This window comes from Muscardinus avellanarius (assembly GCF_963383645.1).
Source record: "Muscardinus avellanarius genome assembly, chromosome: 14".
Classification (NCBI taxonomy): Eukaryota; Metazoa; Chordata; class Mammalia; order Rodentia; family Gliridae; genus Muscardinus; species Muscardinus avellanarius.
In genome coordinates this window covers 80,318,600-80,341,194 of record NC_137800.1, presented here as the reverse complement: position 1 = coordinate 80,341,194, position 22,595 = coordinate 80,318,600, and the positions used below count along the sequence as shown (strand labels likewise).

The 22,595-nt window shown below is 44.3% G+C and overlaps 1 protein-coding gene across 1 annotated transcript; it reads right to left on the bottom strand.

The window, feature by feature from the left end:
* Positions 1 to 12,087: 12,087 nt before the first annotated feature.
* NRSN1 (neurensin 1) lies at positions 12,088 to 22,043 on the bottom strand (the record flags this gene model as incomplete). The annotated part of the gene is made up of 2 exons (XM_080710139.1): positions 12,088 to 12,486; positions 21,855 to 22,043. The coding sequence occupies 2 exons, from the start codon at positions 22,041 to 22,043 to the stop codon at positions 12,088 to 12,090; spliced, it is 588 nt and encodes a 195-aa protein (XP_080566265.1).
* Between the last annotated feature and the right edge of the window lie 552 nt (positions 22,044 to 22,595).

Here is a 22,595-nt window from a genome sequence, read left to right as displayed (position 1 = left end):
AAGCTGTTTAATTTTTATGAAGTTCCAAATAAAGAGGAGATAAGAATGAGAGTGTATGCAGGAGGGACATTGGTTTTGGTAAACTTCATGACACTGAACACCAGATGTGTACATGTTATGTTTTGGGAGTGTGTCTTCAGGACTGCCTCAGAACCTTAATGATTGTTAATCCCCACCCAGGCAGCCATGTGGGCTAGCCACAGATGGTGTGAGACGTGTCTTGGGGAGGTCCTGCCATGCAAATGTGGTTCTCCCTGAAGAGGTCAGTGTTAGGCTTCCTGAGAAGGGCTGGTGGGCAGCTCAACCTGTTTGAGCATCCCGTTACGTATGAGTTGTCATTTCTGTCACTGATGAAGATCTGCTGGCTTTCTGCCATGTGGGACACCACAGCCCCAGATGCCAGAGTCAGCCAGAGCCTGTTTAGATTCCACCTTTAACTACTATATTACGAAACCCCAATACAACAAGGGGGACCCGGAGGCACCACCTTTCACATAGCCCCATAATCTTTGCATTTCTCTTTTTTATACTCTTATTGGTGCATTATAATTTCATGTCATAATGTAGTTCATGGTGATATTGACATATATGCACAAGGCACTTGGAGGGCTTTTCCTGGCTCCCTCCCCACTCCCCTCTTCCCCATACAGGGTAGTGAGACTGACATTGGCATTCTCATGGATGTCTACACTGTCAATGGAAATGATCCTTTATTGATCTTCCCTCTCCCCAACCCTCCCTTTCCCCTAGACCACCTCCTGGCTCCCCTAGAGTTTCTCCTCTCTTATCTGAAGTCCCTTTGGTATCCCAATTTCTCCCTGGCTTCTGTATATGAGAGAAAACATATGACCCTTCACTTTCTGTGACTGGTGAATCTCACTTAATACAATGTTCTCCAGGCCCATCTATTTCCCTGCAAATGACATTATTTTGTTCTTTATTGCTGAGTGGCATTCCATTGTGTGTCTATCCCATAGTTTTATAATCCATTCGTCTGTTGGACACCTAGCTTGGTTCCATAATTAGGCGATTGTGAATTGTGCTGCTAGAAACATGGTTATGCACATATTACTATGATATTCTTATTCTAGTCCCTTTGGAAAGATACCCAGGAGTGGTATAGCTGAATCATATGGTGACTCCATTCCCAATTTTCAGAGGAATTTCCTCACTGATCTCCATGGCAGCTGTATTAATTTGTGATCTTTGCATTTTTGACAGATGGTCTCCATCATGAAATACAACACAATTGTGGTGAGGATTTGGGTCACTCAGATGATGAAGCTGTCACCTTGTTCTGCATCCCTAGGAGTCAGACTTTAACGTCCGTTGAGATGATTTCAAAGTCCATGTTCATTATAATCCAATTTCCAAAGATTTTCCCAGGAAGAGTGTCCGGTTACTCGCCATGGAAATTGCTTCTCTCTCTTTGGCTGGAGACCAACATCCTCCAGCTAATTTCCTGTTTAGTGTTCACTATTGGCAAGCAGGAAATTGTCTTAATAAATAGGAAGCTTGAGATGATGGTGGGAATGTGCTTAGGAATTTGGTTGCTAGGGAAATCATTTTTTTTTGCCTACCTGAATTTATTAAATCTAGATCTTATTTTGCATTTCTCTCCTCATTCTTATTCTTATCATTAGCCATTATCAAAAGAACTCAATGAAACATCAGTTTTTGCTTGGCACTATGAGAGACTGACAGACTCCCTGTATCCCGGAGCTTGTAACAATATCATCATCAGCAATAGCTGCAAGAATGGCAAACTATTGCAAGAACAAAATGGCAGGACTCCTGCAATTCTTTAACTATTTGGTAGACATTCTTTTAAACCATGGACATTTTAAAATTCTTGAATGAAATGGAAGTGGTAATAGTACCGCTACTTAATGATTACTCCATGTGTGACAATTTAATTATCACTCTATATCTCACAAAGCTGGTAAATGGAAGAGTTAGCATTCACCACTTCTTGGTTCACATTATTAACAAACTATGTCCCACTGCTTCTAATCTACCCAGAAAACACTTGAAATAATGGAGACCCTGCACACACAGACCAAAATATGGAAGTGAATTTGTTATTGCCCATTAGGGTTAAGCACACTTAGGGTGAAAATGAGAAGGAAATTTAGGGAGCGTACATTGAAAGGAACTTCTGTTCTTTTAAAACAAAAACAACAACACTACCCCCACCCCAAATAAACAGGCCAAGCCTCGTCAGGTATGATGGCACATTTCTCTAATCCCAGGACTTGAGAGGTAGAGACAAGAGGATCACAGATTCAAGGCTAGCCTCAGCCACCCAGCGAGACCTTGCTTCAAAATAAAAAATAAAAAGGGCTGGGAACGTAGCTTAAAGGTAGAGTGCACTTGGGCTCAATCCCTAGTACAATAAGTAAGTAAGTAAAGAAAGAAAGAATAAAGAAAGGAAAAATTGAGGCTTTTCAGAGGAGACTGTACATTTGGTACTCGAATAAAGGGTTAGGGAGAAACAAGTAAGGTTCTGTTTTAGGAATGGAAACTTTGATGGGCAAATGGAAAGTGAGGTGACTGAACATGAGGCCCAGGGGTCTTGCAGTGTATCTGTAGGAAGCAAGGACAGTCAATACATCGCAAAGACTTGGCCCCTTGGAGCCAGTTTGCCCAGCACCCATATCCAGCTCAACCCCACAGGAAGAAGAAGTGGTGCTAGGCTGGCCTGTGGCACCTGCGGTGCGTCAATAGCCTCCTGCAAATCACCAGAGGCAGGTGAGTCTCCACCAACCCTTGTTTATACTTTTTATTCTCATTTGGTGCAATGCGATCTGGTGACGCAGGTGCCAGTCTAGGAAGTCAACGAAGCCAGAGTCTATTCTGGGTCTTTTCTGGGGAGAAGTAGCTGGCTGGAGGTCACAGTCATTCTGAGTAGCTGCAAATAACTAACCAGACATTTTAATGAGTTAATAAATCTTGCCCACTGAACTACATGGAAAGACAGGAAACATCACACTTGAGCTCCTCACCAGCCTTAATTAAACTTGATGTTGAAAAGGTCAGAGCCCTGTCTGGCGAGTCCCAAATCACTTCAGGCTCGACAGTCGGGGTGACTGGAGGGGTGAGAGCAAATGTGTGCACAGGCAAGTGGGGGTCTTACGCCTCTATTGGCACTGGGCACAGGTACGCTTGAAGTAACGAGTAACAACTAGCACTTGTCTGTGTAAGTCATTGGCCCACGTGCTTGAGATGTGCTATTCATTCAGTCCTCAGCAACAGCTTCCACGCCTCCAGGCTGCTCTGATCCTTGATGGGAGAGGACGCCGAGGCAGAGTTGCGATGCTGTGGCCAGTCTACAGAGTGGAGAAGCAAGACCTGACTGCGTGTGCAACGCTGCACTCCGCAGTGTCCCTCAGTCAGGGGGAGCTGTGCTTTATATGTAGATGTACACAAGCCTCCTCTGGGCCTCAGGGCACTAATGCGTCCCAGGAATCCCAGCCAGTAGGTTTTAGGAGAGGTGAGAGGCATATGAGAGACATGATTTTTTTCTCTTACAGAGATTAGCGGAGGTAGTCAGGAGCTCTGGTTGATAAAAACAAGTACAGCAGTTTCTTGAACTCCGAGACCTCAACTCAGCAAGTGCGTATCGATCCTTTGCTGTGAATGAAATGCTGTGTTAGGTGTCGGGAAGAAATATGAGTAAGACGAGAATATGGTATTCACCTACCAGAAGTTTGCAGAGGAGCAGATTTGCCTTTATAAAGTTTCTGGGAAAACAAACATGGCAGTCTGGACCAATCTTGGCCTACAGCTCAAGTTTAACGGAGTCTGACTTTTGTTATCTGCAGTGGTTTAGACTGAACAGCCATGCAGTGAATACACACACACACACACACACACACACACACACACACACACATCTTTTTTTTTTCTTTCTATTTTTTACCCATTCTTTTGAATCCTGTGAAAATACAGAGCTCTATGATAAAGAATGTGTTACATATGGTGCACATTATAAAAGGTGCTGCTACTTTCTCATCTTTTCTAATAGAATCTGTTTACGGGAATGGAAGTCTTTGAGTCAGCTACTAATTGTTTAAATGCTGGTTAGATCACTTTCTGGTTTGATGACCTTGGAAAGTAACCTGGGCAAGTTATTTCTCTGAGCCTAGGATTTCTTATCTGTTAAATAAAGGAAACTGTAGGAATCACCCTTTGAATTCTTTTAAGGATAAATTATATTAATTGCAAAATGCGTAATGATATTTACCACTCTGCTTGGCACAGAGAAGGCTCTCCACATATCTCAGCTATCTGGATTATTTTCTCTGCATTGTTTCATTTCTGAATTGCATTTCCTGCTGCAGTACTCTTGAAGATAGCCTCTAAAAAAAATGGAAGAATTTAGATAACCCTACACCTCCCCCACAATTCTTTTTGCTTTACAGCAGATAGAAAATTGGCCCAGGGGCGAAATATAGAAGTGACATTTGTTAGAGGTCACATTCTGAAAAAAAAGAAAGAAAGAAAAGAAAAAGATAAAAACCCCAGCACTTCTTGCTGACATTTTCCATGTCTCGGAGGGCAAAGAAAGTGGCCAGAGAAGCAATTCCTTTGGACTAGATTCTGCTGTGGTGATGGGGTTGAGACAGGTTGGGAGCGGGCCACCCCCACCTCTGGGCTGGGTGCAGATGAAACTCCTCTGCCCCCTCGCATCCCCACTGGTCAGCCTGCCGCTGGCCTACAGTGGCTGCTCTGAGTTCTTGTGCTCCGGGTCTCTCTTCAGTTCTTGGCCAATCTTGGCATTTCGTGGAAACCTGAGACTCTGCATTCCTTACATTCACCCCAGCGACCCTGCTGCACAGCTCCAGGGCATTGTTGACGCGGTCACAAGAAGGCATCACCTTGGCAGCTGCAGCTTGGTGTCCTTTTCCGCTGAAGCTGTGCCAGGCTCAGGGTGGCTCCAGGGAGAACGGGTTTCTTGTAGATCTTTCAAGTGCCTCCCTCACTCTGGGCTGGTGTTCGCCTGTGCTGCTGCCTCTGGCTTGAAGGCTTTGGTCTCTTTCTCCTCTCCTTCTCAATGTCAAAACAACACAGAACTCCCAAAGCAGTCTCTGGTTGAGCCAGCATCACTCAGCTTAACTTCACTCCTATTTCAAGACAGATTAAACATTGCTTCCTCTAGGACCTTAAATTATGACTAATCTTTTAAGGATTTCCTAATGTTTAGATCTTCTTTCTTGGAGTATCAAAAACAACAGGGACCAGCCAAAGACTATATTGGGGCCACAGGAGCGGGAACTGAGACTAGAATTTGGTTTTTACTATGCAAATCATCTGCTTTCCCCTTGGCCTGTCCCAGCCCCACAGAGGCAACCTCTTAACACTTCTCAATTGAAATTCTTCTAATGGCTTTTTCCATAACTGTAAATAATATGCTTGCCATTTCTTGATTTATTAGCTAAGATAATAATGATTGATTTCCTGCTAGGAAAGATGAGGGTTTAATTCACTTTCCCTACACCTCTGTTTTATTATTATTATTTCTTCTCTTGATTGATGGTTATGTTTTATTTTTAGTTCTTTCATTGGGGCATCGTATAGCAGAATTACAAACTGAAGCCATTATTTCTTCCTATAACCTTTACACAGTTATTGCTACAGATTGTTAACATTCTCTCAAAATTTACATGTTGAAACCTATGCCCCAGAGTGGTGGTATTTGGTGATGGGCCTTTGGTAAGTGATTTGATCATGGGTTGGAGCCCTCATAAAAGGGATTAGTGCCTTTATAAGGACTGAAGAGAACAAAGTTCTCATATTATGTAAGAACACAACTAGAAGGCACCATCTATGAATCAGAGAAGTAGCCCTCACCAGGCACTGAATTTGCTGACACCTTAAACATCTTTGTGTGTGTATAGTACTGAAAATTGAACCCAGGGTCATTCTACCTCTGAGATATACCCCTAGCCCTACTTTATTTATTTATTTTTTTATTTGAAACAGTGTCTCACTAAGTTTCTGAGAATCTCACTAAGTTGCTGAGGTTGTCCTTGAACCTCTGATCCTCCTGTCTCAGCCTCCCAAGTACTGAGATTACAGGCATGTGTCCCCATGCCCTGCTGAGAAACAAACTTCTCCTATTTATAAGCTATCTAGTTTGTTAAAGAGTCTTACTAAGACAGTTACTCTTGGCTCTTGAATAAATTAGATAAGGATATTAAGGTCACTACCATCATTTCCTGTTTCCATTTCCCTATGGTTTTTCAAGTTTCGCTAGCTCTGACTTTATTTTTACATCATCAGATTTATCACTTGTTTATTCCACTTCTGAAAGTCAAAAACAAGAAGTCAGAGCCCACATTATTTTGGCTTTGAATTGTTTGTCACCACAGAACTCAGTTTTTTTCTCTGGCTCTGTGGTGTCAGCATTAGATTTCTTAGAATTGACTGTGCCCAGGATGAAGTCCAGTTTCCCATGGGTTCTTTAATATTCTCGCAATTCTTCTCCATTATGACCCATTCCTGCTTAATATTTGAATCATGATTTACCTGTGCAGGTTATTTTTACGTTTTCTCTCTGGGGTTCTTATTGCTTTTCTTTTTTCTTGTTGATCAGAGTAACATATACTTTCTATGGCCTCGAAGCTACCTTACCATCTATTACATAAAATCATACTCTTTTTTCCCCCAGCTTGGTTTTTATCTTTCTGTTGCTGACCTGCTGTTCTCTCTGGGAGATTCTTGGATCCTTTTACCCTGGTGTCCAAAAATTCCACAAAAAGTGTGTCTGACTTAAAAAAAAATCACATGGCTGAGTATGCAACATGAACTTAAAATATGAGTATCACTGTAGTCTATAGCCTTGAGAAATGTTCTTCTGTATTTTATTGAGAATTTCTTCTCTGTTATATTTCTATCATCTTTTCCTGCTTTGTCAAATGCGCGTGAGTTTACCTTTTGTCTCAGATTTCTCCTTTAAAAAAAATTGACGGCATTTCACTTTCTAGGAAATGCTTTCAATATATTCTTCTAGTAATTCATTCTTTTAAACGGGTTCGATGTTCTTTTCATAGTATTCTATGTTTCATCATATTGAGGCGAATTCTTCTTGATTTTTTCAGGGTTCCCTTGGCATTTCTGAAGTGCTTATTTCCCATGGAGTTTACCATTCCTTCTGCATAGTCATTTTTTTTAATTTAATAAACATTTACTGTGTGCTTATAATGGGTTAGATGGATAGAAAATGGAAAGAAAGAAGGAACTTATAGCCTTATAAGAAGACAGGGATGCCACTCAACAAAGAGTGATGTGACAGGTGCCCGAATCTCTGCTGGAGTAAGCAAAAGGGCCATGGGAGACCATCAATATTATGGTTTATGATTTTTTAAAATTTTTTATTGGTGCACTGTATTCATACATCATAGTGGGATACAAAAAAACTTTTGTAGACAGCATAGTCATTTTTGAGGCGCTGTTTTTCTCACATGTCTGATGATTCTGGCTGATGGTGTTCCGCACCCCTGGGCCTGGCTCTTCCTCTGCCTCCTGCTGAGACAGGGAGCCTGCCTGGGGTCTCTGCATGAGGGTAAAGCTCTGTGGCTGTTGTGCTTTCCAGCTGGCCTTCAGTCCAGGCCTCCTCAGCCCACATGTTACATGGAGGAGTGCCTGGCTTTGGGTCACCATATCTAGTTTCTCAGATGTATTCCTTTTGCCTGTATACTCTAGTATTTACTTTGGCCAGTTCACAGAGCCTCGGTCTGAAGCACTGAATTCATGTGCACAGGCTGATTGTGACATGGAAGCTTCCTTTGCCTTGTGCGCTGAAGGGGGCTTGCAGGTGCACATATCCACAAAGCCAGGGTTGAATGGATGGCCAGGGTTGAATAGCAGGCATTGTCCTGGCATTTTTGAGGCTTTATTAGGACAAATAAAGCTGCTTTTTTTTTAAACTGGCGGCTACAAACACTTTTGCACATACACTCACATGCACGCATATATACAGAGGAAGGCACAACTTGAGTGCCCTGATATTAATCTTCCTTTGTTTTCCATAATGCCAGCACAGTGCCTGGCTCTGAGTAAAAATGCAGTAATTGTTTTAAATGACCGCAGCGTGATAGCATAGAACTTTTAGGGATTTGCTTCTGAGAGTTCACCACTCATTAAGAAGTGCTCTTGGTACTCAAGCAGCTAATAGTTTAGCTTCTAATGGAAAAACCAGATGTGTAAACAAGCCATGCTAATAAAGGACATTAAGTTTGGACTAGATGCACGCCAGAGAGGGAGAGAGAGAGAGAGAGAGAGAGAGAGAGAGAGAGAGAGGAAAAGGCTGCATTTCAAGAGGCTGAAGGGCACAGCAGTGGGCAGTAGGCCCCAGAGCTAGCTGCCTGGGTTTGAATCTTGCTGGCATTCACGCAAGACCATCCTTGAATGAGTTAACTTCTTTTTACTTGGTTCCTCCCCTATACAAAGGGCACATGATAAGAGTTCTGACCTCAGAGAGCTTTGGTAAAGATTAAATGAATCAATACATTTAAAATTCTTCAAAGACCCAGGTGTGTGTGGTGGCACACGCTTGTGAACCCAGTACTTGGGAAGCTGAGATGGGAGGATCGCAGGTTCTCAGCCAGCCTCAGCTACTTAGTGAGGGCCTGTTTCAAAATAAAAAATAAGGCTGGGGGTTTGGCTCGGAGGTAGAATGCCCATGGGTTCCATCTCCATTACTGCAAAAAATAAAAAAATAAAAAAATAAAGAAAGAAAGAAAAGAAAGAAAGAAAGAAGGAAAGAAAGAAAAAGCCAGGTGTGGTGGCACACGGTTATAATCCTAGTAGGCTGAGACAGGAAGATCAAAGGTTCATGGCCAGCCTCAGCTAATCTGTGAAGCCTTGTTTCAAAATAAAGGCCAAAAAAAAGGTCTGGGGTATAGCTCAGAGGCAGAATGCTTCTGAGATCAATCCCCAGGACGGCAAAGAGAGAGAGAGAGAGAGAGAGAGAGAGAGAGAGAGAGAGAGAGAGAGAGAGAGAGAGAGAGAAGAGAGAGAGAGAGAGAAGAGAAAGAAGAGAGAGAAGAGAGAGAAGAGAGGAGAGAGAGGAGAGAGAGGAGAGAGAGGAGAGAGAAGAGAGAGAAGAGAGAGAAGAGAGAGAAGAGAGAGAAGAGAGAGAAGAGAGAGAAGAGGGAGAAGAGAGAAAGAAGAGAGAGAGAGAAAGCCAGAGAGAGAGAGAGAGAGAGAGAAAGATCTTCAAAGGTGCCTCTGGCTGTGGCTGCTATATGATCTTGAGAAGGAACAAGTAGTTCCTGCTGAGAAATAAGCATTGTCAGTGGGAGAGGAGTGGCAGGAAAAGGCACCAGAGCTGGGGAGAGGAGAACTGTGACTAGAACCTGGAGCTCTGGAGCTCCGGGCATGTGTCTGGCTAAAACCCCAAGGGAGCTGGACTGGACTCAAAGCTTCCGGGGCCTCCTGACTCCGCACTGTGGCTGGAGGGACAGCATGTGTGTGTTGTGCAATGATGGATGAAAATAGGGAATCTCTAACATGTACACTTTTGAAGCTTGGGGGTGGGAGAGGCAGAGGCTCCCTTTAATTGGTAACAGCAGTGAGAACCTGAAGAAATGTCTCCCTGGAGGAGGGAACCAGGAAGGCGGTGGGGTCGGGCCTGAGGTGGGGGAGGGGTTAGCTGGGTGTAGATAAGTGCGCTTAGACTCCTTTGAGCTGAGAATTTCGTCCAGTGGGTGGAAGGGTTAGAAAGGAAGATTTTGCCCTGGTGGAGGATGAGTTTTGAGTTTTTCAGGGAAAAATCCCGAGAGACTGTGCTTTGCCCTCTGAGGCAGGGGGTTCTTGTCCCTGGAAGAGCCCAGGCACACGAAGGTGGCTGACTGATGGGCTGGCATTGAGTTGGGGACTGGCCTGGGTGGACCCTGCTCCTTGGGGCTCTAGTCAACACCACGCTGTCCAGGCCAGAACTCCTTCCTGGCTTCTCCAGTTGGAGTCTCAGTGACCCCGCCCTCTGCAGGTGCAGGCAGGCGGCATCACGGAGCTCCTGGAGTTTCAGTGTTAAAGAAAAAGGTCTGAGGCCACTCTACCTTGTCACACTACTGCCATCTGCCCACCCAGGCCCCAGGCCAGCTATAGAAAACCTGTTAGTCCTCGATTCTCACTCTCTGGGGCTGGCGGCCTGTGTTCTTTACAAAGGTCCACTGAACCTCCTGGACACCATTGGCTTCCACCCTCTGCTCTGTTGCGCTAGCTCCTGGCTGCTGCCTGGCAGGTTGGAGGTGAGATCCCTGGTGCTCACCACTGAAAAGCCAGGGCTGAACAGCGGAGGCAGAGCCTACTGATGCTCCTTCACACCCAGCTCTGACTTTAAAATCTTGGCTTCTTTGGGACTTTATTCAAAGGAGTCACAGTTTTTTTTTTTTTTTTTTTAACATAGCGACCATAATTACACCCAAAAGTCTGCAAGCCCCACCAGACATTATTTTTCATTCTGGAGGCTTTTAGAAGTCAAGTTTTCTTCAAGATTCATCTTAATACAAGATAGAAGCAAGCAGGGAAAGCTTTCAAAGGTGTTGACTGCCTAGCACAGATGCTTGGAGCTTGTCTAGGGATTTAAAGAATAAACTTAAAATGACTTTTCCACAGGAAGGTAGACAACCTGAAGAAACTGGGACAATTTCCCCCAAATCTGGCCAGCGATCTTTGCTGAGGCTGCTGGTTTGCTCCGCGTCTCATGCTGGACTGTGCAAAATAAACACTACACACAAAGAACACTAATTGCTTCATTTATTCTTCCAATTAGCCAGGGACGCATCAGCGCGTATTCAGTCTCAGGATGGAAAATCACACGGAGGAAGAACACAGCCACGTTGAAGGAATGGCAGTGCAAATCAGGGTCCACTCATCACATCGTTTATTTATCCAGTGGGGGGGGGGAGACACAAGTTCTGAGAGAATACCCAGGTCACACCTTCCATTACCTTAGTCTAACTTAAATCCACAGATTAAGTAAAAGCACAAGAGACGAGAGAACGTCTTGCCGGAGAATTAAATATCTTATCTGAGAACAAGAACCTTTTTAGAAGGTTAATATCTGCTCCGGGGTTTCTTATTTGAGGATGGCTTACTTTTGTCTTTATAAAAGTAGGACTGCATTGTGTAAACTGCTGGGGTCGGAGATTTACGGGAAGGTACTGTGAAACCGGCTGACTTGGTGACTTTCTGGAAGTTTGATTTTGAAAAAACTCCTACAGCATGAGAGCTACAAGAACATTAACATCCTTGGGGGAGAGAGTTGAGGGCATGTGGGGAACAAAGAATCTCAGATTTGAGTAGGAAAGGCCATTAGACCCCACGGTACAGACCGGGGAACGGAAGCGGAGGAAGCTACGTGATTTCTGCAAAGTTACACAGATAGCGAGTTTAGTAAGGACTCGGGTTTCCTGGCTTCTAATGAAGTGCCTTTGGGCACTGAATATGTATATACTCCTAATATTTTTCACTGAGATTCTAAAGTTGGCAATTTTAGCTTTTTAAGTGAAAAAAAATGTGGGAAAAAGAAAAAGATTTATGGAGCGCATGGATAATATGTGCATCTGAACTCAGGAAACTTCACATTAAGATACAGTTAAACAAGGAATCCAGAAGGATCCAAATCAGGGGGCTCCATGTCTCTGTGAACACATGTGATGATATCTTACACACAGTGGGACAAGAATGAAAGGTATATCACACAGTAGGCATTAGGAAAACCAAGACTAAAGTAAGACAGACCACGCTAGCCACTGCAGGCTGTTCTAAGCTGGTCAGCACTTTCAAATAACACAGGAAAGAACACAACATCACAATATCCAAGAGAGGTGGTGCAGAGGGGCTCCTGGTGGGCTGCAGAGCACCCATCCTAAGCTGTGGAGGCCTGTACGCAGGTGGACGTGCTGCGACACTCTCCCCAGGAATTGCACCGAGCCAGTGTGAGCCCACGCCCTGTGCTGCTGCCCCAGCCAAACTCAGTCCAGGGTTGCCCAAGGCCATATCCTGGTCACCTCAGAACCCACCTACTCCTTTAACACTGTGTGACTCAGAGAGGAAAAAGCTGGGGAGGAGAGAGTGTCAGGTCGCTGAGAGGGGCTGGACATTTTGAACCCTGGACAGAGTGACTGGGATCTTTGTTTCCCCCGGGCCCGGAGCTTTAGTGACGGGGTGAGTGTGGGCTTTGAGGTCTGCGAGTCGCTCTTTAAACCTCTGCTGAAGCAATTTTTCTTCTTTGGAGTAGCTTTTCACAAACACCGACATCAGTAGGCACCCCGCCATGGATGTGCCCCCGATGCAGAAGAGCACAGCCCCGGCCAGCTTGCACATGTCCAGCGCACTGTTGAACTGGACCGCGTGTGAGTCAACCACCACGAAATCTGCCTCGCCAAATGCTTCGATTTTGGGGGGCACAAGAAAGCCCACCGCCAGAACAGTCAATCCGAGGATCACGAAGATGGTGCCCGAGATGAGTCCGACCTAGAGGGAAACAGCAACAGGTGCAGGACAGAGTAAGCCAGGGCGTCAGCTTCCCCTGAGCTGCAGGGTAGGCATGTCCCGCTTCCCCAGAAAAGTTAAGTGAAGATTCCCAGTCAGATTGGCATAAAAACCTACTACGTGCTTGAGTTAAAAAAGAAGCCGAAAGGAAGACCTTTCTGATTTTAATGGCAACCTGAAATTGCAGCTCCGAATCTTGGTTGTTTTCCTGCAGTTGGCCAAATCTGCTTTTGCTGACATTACCTTGTGAGGTTTTGGGGAAGAGGAAAGCAGGGGTTGGGCCGAGGCCTTCTCCCATCCTGAGGCCTTGGAAGCGGACTAGGAACTCAGAGCTAGGCCATAAGGTTCTTCTGTGGGACACTATTGCAGGGAACATCAACTCAGACGAGCTCATTCCATGACCAGGATGAATGAGATAAGACAAGGCCACTTGATAATTGTGTCTTTGTAAAAACCGAAACCAAGGTCATTGAACACACAATTGCACTGCACTCTTGTCTGCACTTCTTGTAGATAATATCCATCAAGACCCAATCACAGGGAAGTTCCTGACAACCCAGAGTGGACTTGCAACTCTTTAGACGCTTGTCCCAATTGGCCCCAAAGAATCTACATCTGTAATTCATCCTTTCCCTCACTGCTATCAGTGCCAGACCCAACCTGGTCATCATATAGATACATCCCTAGGGGTCTCACCTGGGGGACACTGATGGTCCTCATCACTGCTGATTCCGACCCATTGTCTAAGAAAGCGGGAAGGACCCATAATTGCCAGCTTACAGGGAAATGTGGCCTCCCAGAGGGTAAGTCTTTGTGGGTGCAAGGCTGGGAAGCCACAGAGATGATTCCTGGGCCAGTGCTTTTTCTACAGTCATGTAGAGGTTTGAGCTGCACATGTGCAGGCACTAATAAATACTAAGATTGGCGGCTGGAGGCTGAACTGCATTAGGTCAAGTTCTACTGAAATGCAACTGGAGGAAGAAGTAAAACATTATGCCCCTGGGTGGCCGGAGCTCATGTATTTGGAATGAACAGACTCAGCTGCGGGTTTTTGATACTGTTTGCTGGTGCCTGAACCACAGAAGGAAAGGTACTTAAATGTTCTTACCATGAGTTTTCTCACCCATAAGATGACAAATGGTAAAAGCACCAACATCGTGGAGTGGAGTGAGAATTATATAAGACCATGCATGAATACATGCAGCTTTGTTATCTGGCTAAGCAATAAGCTATAATAAGGAACTATTTTTAGTATGTGGAAATACAACCCTTTTAAACAGTTTTTCCTGCATGGGCAACGGTATTAAAACAATTGCTCAGCATTTGGAATAGTTAATATAGTTATTAATTTTTTAAATAAAAAATTCTCATTTCCTGCTGTTCCTAATTGCTTTTAGTTAAAATAACAAGGTTGGGAAAAAAAACAAATACAGAATACTATTTAATCTTGAATATGTAAAGTGTATGTACTAATTTATTAAATTGTAGGGGCAATGCACTAATAAAGGAGGTTTGGCTAATAGAAGGAAAACATATTCATACATCCATCATGCTAGCAAGTGGGGAGAAAGGAGAGCAGTATTATTGATCAACTATTGTGAGAGAGGCATAGTGGAGATGTATTTTCAGTCAGTCTTCCCATGCATCTTATGAGAGGTAGGCATCTTTATTCCCATTTCCTCTATTATGAACTGAGGCTCATGGGATAAAGAAAGCATGGTTCAAGGTCCCATAGTTAACAAGTGGTATGACCAAGTCCATATACAGACCCATGTGACTCCTCCCCATTTTCTTCTACCCATAATGCTTCCCCATTACTATTTTGCATACTTCCTACTTAGGATTTTTATTTCAAAAGAGTTTTAGTCATCATATGTGGACATGTTTCTTTTAATATAATATTGTCAAGAAACTGAAAAACAAAAAAATTGATATGATGTCTTCTAAGTTATTAGAAGCTATTCTATACACTGCAGGAAAAAATGGGTTGTCATATATAACATTTTGGATTGCTTTCTAAGTTTTTCTAAAATAGCAGTATATAAATTACCCTCCAAGGACTAATCATTATTTATAAAACTTTTAGAAAATGACTCACATTGGAACACTCTAAATGTACAAACTAAATTAACTTAAATATCCATGGCGGCGGGCTTCCTGTGGCACTAAATCACCTCCCTCTCCCCTCAAGAGCAGTGCTAATTCTGGGTTTCTCCGTCTTAACGCCTGGGCTTCTATAGAGTGAAGGAGGGCTGTGCTCTCTGTCTGTGTTTCTGCCTTGTCTCCTCTTGGCTCTCAATCCAGCCTGATGTCCAATAAATATTCCCATCTGACTCCAGTCTCCAGACTGCTGAGTGCTGAGCCAGGTGATTGGTTCTCAGCTCAGACTACCCTTCAGCTGAGCAGTTCATCGGATGAAAACCACTCATGGAACATCACCCAGAAGCTGAAAGGCAAACTGTGGACTGGAAATGGCAGAACTGCTGCCTTTCAGAGTCTGGAAAGTGGCTTACCCAAAGGAGTCATCTTTGTTTTCCTGTTGACATCAGAATATCAGAGAAAGGAGGAAGGAAAGTGTAATGAATGGATGACTCCATGGATTCGGAGGGGCCACCCATGCTAGTCTTCTGAGGTTCCCAGAAGATGTGCCCACAGAGGGACTCTGAATCCTGAAAGCAAAGTGATCTTGGAAGTTACAGTGACAGATCTAGAAGATGCTGCATCTGACCTTCCCTGAGCATCTTTTGTGAACTAGGGTGGTGGTGGGGGAATGGGGATGCAGTGGCATGATCCTGGTACCATGATGGAGTACTGGAAAAGATAAAAACTGGGGGAGTGATTCCATTCGATATTATAAAATGGTCTGTGGACAGAGTTCTAAGTTGAAGTGGTCCTAGATTGAAGAGAAAGAGGGCTCTCTTAAGAGAGTAAAAGAAGCTGGGCATGGTGGTACACACCTGTCATCCCAGTACTTGGGAGGCTAAGACAGGTGTATCACAGGTTTGAGGACAGACTCAGCAACATACTGAGGCCGTCAGCAAAATAGCAAGACCCTGTTTCAAAACAAGTGGCCAATTCCAATCACTTGTAATGACACGTATGGGGAAGGGAGGGAGGGAGCTGGGACCCAGATGATGATGCTCCAAGAGTTGTGTGTATGTATGCTCCTATCGCTCTGTGCTTCCGTCAGATAATCTAATCAAAATGCACCAGTAAAAAAGATGAATGTATCTTCAGTTCAAGAGATAGTATCTCCTAAAAGAAGCATAAGGATTAAGAAATAAAGAGATTACCAGGAAACAAAAGGAAGAAAAAGGCTGGGAGCACAGATGTAGCTCAGAGGTAGAATTCCCAGTGTGTGTGTGTGTGTGTGTGTGTGTGTGTGTGTGTGTGTGTGTGTGAGAGAGAGAGAGAGAGAGAGAGAGAGAGAGTGAGTTGCAACACAGAGGTTAAGGGCCTAAGGGAAGAAGACAGTCCCCATAGGGCCATGTGGAGGAGAGGAATGTTCCTGGGAAGGGTCCACAGGCCCAGTGAAGCATCCTCAGGCAACATAGGAGAAGGACCTTGCCAGTGTTTGAGTCATGGTCTCTGATGTGTCTCTCTTGCTTGTACAGGGAGTGTGTAAAAACTGAGTCCCTGCTGTTGGAAAGAAGGTTGGATAGGGATGAAAACTTGGCTGGTGGGGGCTCTGAGCCAGAAACTGCTGTTGTTTTGACCAACACTGCCCTGGTTGATTCTAGGTGACCTATGAGGTGTGAAAGCCAGTTTATTCCAGTGGGCAGAGTGGCAGCAGTCTCCACACAGCTGTTCTGGGAGTGAGGAGGCAGTAATGACTATTGGAAGCTGGAACCAGCCAGGCAGAGGGACAGCCTGTGGTGGTGGTGGTGGGGAATGCTGGACGGAGCTGGATGTGAGAGGAGCCATCTGGGTTGGAGGTTATTCAGGGAAAGCGCATCAGGAGCGAAGACTGTATTTTCTTCCTTCATCAGCCCCAGGGCTGCTGCCAACCTCTGCTTCACAGGCCCTGAGCTCTGAGGGGTGACATCTGCCAGCAGCAGTGGCAGATTCTAGCTTGTAAGCCCCTGCTGGCCTCAGCTTGATACTGAGCTTCACAAAACAAGAACCAATGTTAAGCCATGATTAGGACCTTCCCTAGACTGGCCAGTGGCTTCTCCCATCGGTGCATCCATGTTACAGGATCCCTTGCCCTCCAGCACAGACGCACATGTCATTGCCTCCTTCAAATCTACGAGAGAGCCCTGCATCCCAATGGGAGAGGTCATTCCGCCCTTGGCCAGCCATTCTTAGTCCTCCATGATTTCTTTAGGACTGCCTTTCCCTTGATCTCTGATGACCATGGAGCCATGTGCCTTTTCTTTCCTGATTTCACTTAAAAATTCTGTAGTCATCAATATTAAACACTCAGGCTTTCTTGAACCCCTTTCTCATGGTCATCTCAGACATCATACTCTCCTCTTTGCAACTCTACCTTGAAACAATTTACTCTGAACCTCTATTGCCTAATTACTGCTGCCTTCATGGCTCCATCATTGCTCCCCATCTCTTATTCAGTATGTCCTCTCTAGGATTTAATCTGAGGCTACACTTTAGCTCTTGCCTTTAGCCAAAGATATCTAAATCGCCACCTCTGGCCTGGTTGGCTGCTCTGAGATCTGGCCATATTTCTAGATAGTATTTGGACACCCTTTCCTGTATAGGATGATTTACAGAAAAATGTGCCGAATGCTCCAAATATTCCAAATGGAACTGTAATATCCTTCCCTACTTCTGTTCCTCCTATCTGCCCATTTATGAAGTCCTTTCTCACATTCATTGTCGATAGTTAAATCTTATCCATTCTGCCTCATAAAAAACCTTTTGAATCTTTTCTCACCTCTCCACTCCAGCTGCTATGATAGTGCAAGTCATCAGCATGTCTGGCCTGGACCATGGCAACAGCATCCCCATCACTACTGCTAGTTATAACCATCTGTCCTTCAAGTGACACCCGAAAAATCTTTTAGAAACAGAAATAATGTCACATGGTTTCTCTGCTTAATAGTCTTCCACAGCTCCTTCCATATCTGCTGTATAACCAGCTCCTTAGTAGCTGCCAAAACTTTGAGGAGAAATCCAAGACACAAGTCTACACTCTAGACTAGCCAGGGAAAAACTGGAGAGAAGGAGGTTAACCTTGAGAAGAGAGAGGGATACAAGGCATGAGGGACATCACTATGAATGTTCTCTGAGATTCCCCAGGAAAGGTAAGAAGGACAGACCCAAGGTAAGGACAGAAGGACTGGGAGTGAGAATACTGGTTCAAGACCTGTACTGGAGGCTGTCTGCTGTGTAGACAATCACGTGGCAACAGCCATAGTCAAGGGCAACTGCAAGGATAAGAAAACAAACCCATAGAGGGCATGGTGGTGCACACTTGTAATCTCAGTACTTGGGAGCCTGAGACAGGAGGATTGCAGGTTTGAAGCCAGCTTCAGCAACTTAGAGAGGCCCTCAGCAGCTTAGTGGGACCCTACTGAAAAAAGTAGGTTGGGGGTATAGCTCAGAGGTAGAATGCCTCTGTTTGACACCCATCACAACAAAAACAAACAAAAATCCACAACTAATTCTTGAGCAGTAGCAATGGTGGCAGAGGGTCCAGGGAATTCATTAGACAGTTTTGAAGATGGAAATATTGCAGGCACTGGGTAAACTGGGAGTGGCCGAGGCAGCCATGCAGCAACCTAGGACCTTTGAGGTACCGCGAATTGTTACTGTGTGTGTGTGTGTGTGTGTGTGTGTGTGTGTGTACATGTGCATGCATGCATATGCTTACACCAGATTGTGTGACACTCCCTCCCCTCCCAGAAAAGCCTAAATTTAGCCTCACTGAGTCAAGTGGAGAGGTTTTGGAGACATATTTAGTGTACAACCTTTCAGGTCTTCTGGGCTCTGGCTCATAATGCACTTCCTATTCCCTCTGCACCCCCCTCTCTGAATTAGACATTTACTCCACCATACTGAACTACCTACAGTCCTGAGTGTGCCCATTCCCTCACTACTTAGAAATGAAATATGTTCCTTTCTGCTGGGGTGTCCTGCTTCTGCCTCTGCACAAGGGGGGCTCCCCTCTGTGGGGCCACATCTGCTCCAGGTTGCATCAGATAGACACTCCTCCCTGTCCTCAAAACCTGTGCTCCCAATAAGTACCATGACTACTTTGAGGGGAGCATCTAGCATATTGCATTGTAACAGTCTATGCACATTTGAATTCCTTCAGGTCAAGAGTTGAATCGGAGGGTGAAGAATACATCTTGCCTATTCTTATAGTGTATTCCAGTGCCACTGCTGGACATATTAAAAAATACTCCCGTGAGATGATGTCTATGCAGGCAATAGAGCAAAGGTTATCACTGAGACCCACATGAAATCTCGTTATCATTATGCTCTTCCTGTGGCCTCCTGCTCAGGAAGGCACTCAAGGGCAGATCCTAACACGGTGTTGTGTTGTGAGCACACCTCCCAAGGAGAGGCCCACCTGCAACTCGAACCACCTGCAGGTGATATTCAAAGGAAAGAAAGAACATTGAAAAGGAACATGATAGAGGTGTGCATAGCTGCTTCCCTTTTTGTATTGGAAGAAATCGCTTCATGCCCCTTGGAATGAACTCATTCCCTGAGGGGAGGGGGTGAACCAGGGAATATTGGCTTCTTCTCTGGACAGACATGAGGTCTCTAACACAGTGTGTCCTTAGCTTAAGCTGGTTGACACTAGGCTTCCAGTATTTAGGATATGAATCTGGGTCTTGGATTTGGCCGGAATTCAATCTCTATGAGGCCATGAACTTTGGCCTGTTTTTCCTCTGAAGAAGCCATAGCACAGCAGAGAATAAATATCTTTGGATCTTGCTTGCATAAAATAGAAGGGAGAAGGGAGTAGAAAATACTAAAATCTGAACTGGGTTAATAATTTACTGTGAGTCCTTTATTTTTATTCCATACCTATGTGTTATTTGATGGGGTTTCAGCTTCACAAATCACATAATTACAGTGCTTTGGACCTATAGGAATGCCTATAATATTCTGTATGTCAGTGGCATTTAAGGATATGGGCACAATAGAGCTGTCAAAATATATATTTAAATATAAGATGTGCCAAACTTGGTTATGCATTTCTTTGGGCTAGGCCAATAAAGGTTCATCAGAGGGGAGATTTCTACAGTACAAGGGGTACTGACTTGACTAATTCTAACCCAAAGACTATGATAATAGCATGATTTTGAATTAGTAAAGGTCTTGGGTAATCAATGTTGACACCTATGTTTCCCAATACTTCATTTATTAACTAGATTTCCAGTGATATATATAATATATAATATATATATATTTCAGAATTTGGTGTTTCAATACAGTATACAGTAATAGTAGCTACCATAGCTAATGCTTAATGAGTATACAACAGTCACTGTCTTAAGATCTTTGTAAATATGATCTTATTTAATTCTCACCATGTTTATGAGTTAGGTATTATAAGTATCACTGTTAGAGGCCTACAGTCACAGAGCTAGAAATGGAAAGAGCTGGGATTTGAACCCATGTCATCTGAGGTTAGAATCCATGTTCAGTCTCTTGTGATGCTGTATCACCACAATGTATCCATCAATGAATTGCAAGTTTATGTAAATGTCAAAAATGTTGGATAAACTCCCTCCAGAGTCTGAGCTGGAGAAGCCCTTAGGTTCCTCCGGAATCGCATCCTGAATCCTCCTCCTCTTCCATTTCTAAAGTGGAAATCTCTCAGGCCCTCTCTCTTCTATGCCCATGTTCTCTACCTAGGTGACCTCAGCTAGTCTTGTATGTTCTCTGCATGCTATGTGCCAATGACTCCCCGTCCACGAGCTATAGACTGGCACATTGAGATGACCACTAGAGATTTCTGCTCAGATGTCTAGTAGGCATCTTCAGTTTAACATGTTCCAAGTCAAACTCCTGGATCACCTGCATCCCTCTTCCTTTTAGTATCCTGGTATTAGATTGTAACACCATTTCCACACAGCTCAGGCTGCAAGTCCAGGGTCATGCTGGACTCTTCTTTTTCTCATATCCCACATCTAACTCATTAACATGCCCTCAGAGCTGGCTCTTCAGACTTTATGCTAAATTGGACTACTTTTCCCCCATCTCTGCTAACACCAGGCTAATCCTTCTCTTGACTGGGTGCTTTCATGGTCTCTAGTTAACCTGTCAGCTTCTACTTTTGCCCACCCATGCATTCTGTGCTTTCCATACAGTAGCCAGAAGGACCTTGTTAAAATATTAGCCTGATGTGTCACGCCTCTGCTTAACACCTTCAGGTGGTTTCCCTTGTCTGTTGAAGTAAAAGCCCAACTCCTCTTTACTACCTTCTATAGACTCTCCATAAATCACCTGTGACCTGTTATTTGGCTGAATTCATTACCTGTACCCTTTCTCATTCCACTCCATCCAGGCTGGATCTCTTCCCTCCATTCAGACCTTCTGGACTTTCTCTTTCCCCAGCCTGCTATAACCTTCAGCTAGATAATATCATGGTCTGTTTCCTCAGCTCCTACTGGCATTTGCTCGGATTTCATCTCTGCTAAAAGGCTTTCTACCATCCACACACCTAAATGTCAGTCTCCAGCACTCTGGCTCCCTATCCTGACTTCTTTCTCCTCCTGGTCCTGGTCTACTTGACATTCTATTATGGGCTTTACCTCTTTGGCAGTATCCTGTGGCAGAGTGTAAGCTTCATGCAGGCAGGGTTTTTGTGTCTCCTGTTTACCACCTGGATTTCCAGCACTTCAAACCCTCTTGGCACACAGTGGGTACTCACTAGTTATCTGTTGAAAGACTGAAAACACTAGGGAGGCTTCTCAGAGTGCCTCACGACCACATATGTGGTAGAGGCAGAGCTGGTATTCTGACCACTGTACCATGTCTCGGCATTATCTCTCTCTAAGTACCTATTTTTAAAATAATTGTTGCAATTTGTCAAATGATACTTACCCAGTCTGTAAAGGAGACAGATAAAGTATAATTTGCCTATGGATGGCTTCCCAGTTAGTGAATTTAGTGGCACATTAATAATAGCAGTAGTAATAATTACCATGGCAATTGCACCTACTTATATTTAAGCTGCCCATCAACACTTAGGCTGGGCTTAGAGGCTTTTTCTGGCCCCAGGTTTATATTCTATTTTGGAAGGGGAAGAAAGATGCATTTCGTGTCACTTGGAGTGATGCACACAGAGAGGGACCAGTTCTCTACAGCCAAGTATTTACCTTGCCCCATCTTTCCCCATTGCCTGAGTTAAGCACCTGTTCTTTCTTTACCTTCCAGAACACTGAGCTCCACCTGTTGGGTGATCTCTGGATCTGGAAATCGTCCTCATACTCCCAGATGGAAGCGGTGCAGTCCTCATAAAACTGGTGCAGGTAGGAGCGCACCCCATAGCGCTGGTGTCCAGTCTCACTGGCAGCCTGCCCTTGGGCAGACCCACAGGCGTAGCTGCAGGAACTCATACTTGCCAGCTGTAAGAACAACATCCACATGTCAGCGCAAGCTTTGGCCTCCAGATGGAAGACATACTGGAGTTGAGAACCAGGCTGAGTAATGCCAACCTATTGAACAAGGCTCTTTTCTCAAGAGAAATAGCGCTTATAACAGCCTGTCTTCCTTATAAGCTGCTCTTCTTTTGTACTGAATGCAAAATTGCCCCCAATAATCAATGATTAGAGCTGGTTCTCCATCCGTGAAACCTGATGCAACAGCATGGGTTACTTAAATTATGCACAAATTTGAGCACGAGACACATGAGAAATGGTGGCAAAGGAGCTGAGATCTTCATTTCCTGGACAGGAAATCTTTAATCTCTTGGAACCCAGTAGTTTTCACACTTACATGTTAAAGAATTAGGCAGGTGCTCTCATTTGCCACTGATGGAATCTGTCTGGGACTGTCTTCTCAGATTTTTAGCGGTGTCCTCTTGTGGGATCTATATGGCATTACTCTTAGCGGTGTGAAATTTGCTTCAAATATCGAGTATTTCCCTCTGACGTTTTAACTGATTGTCA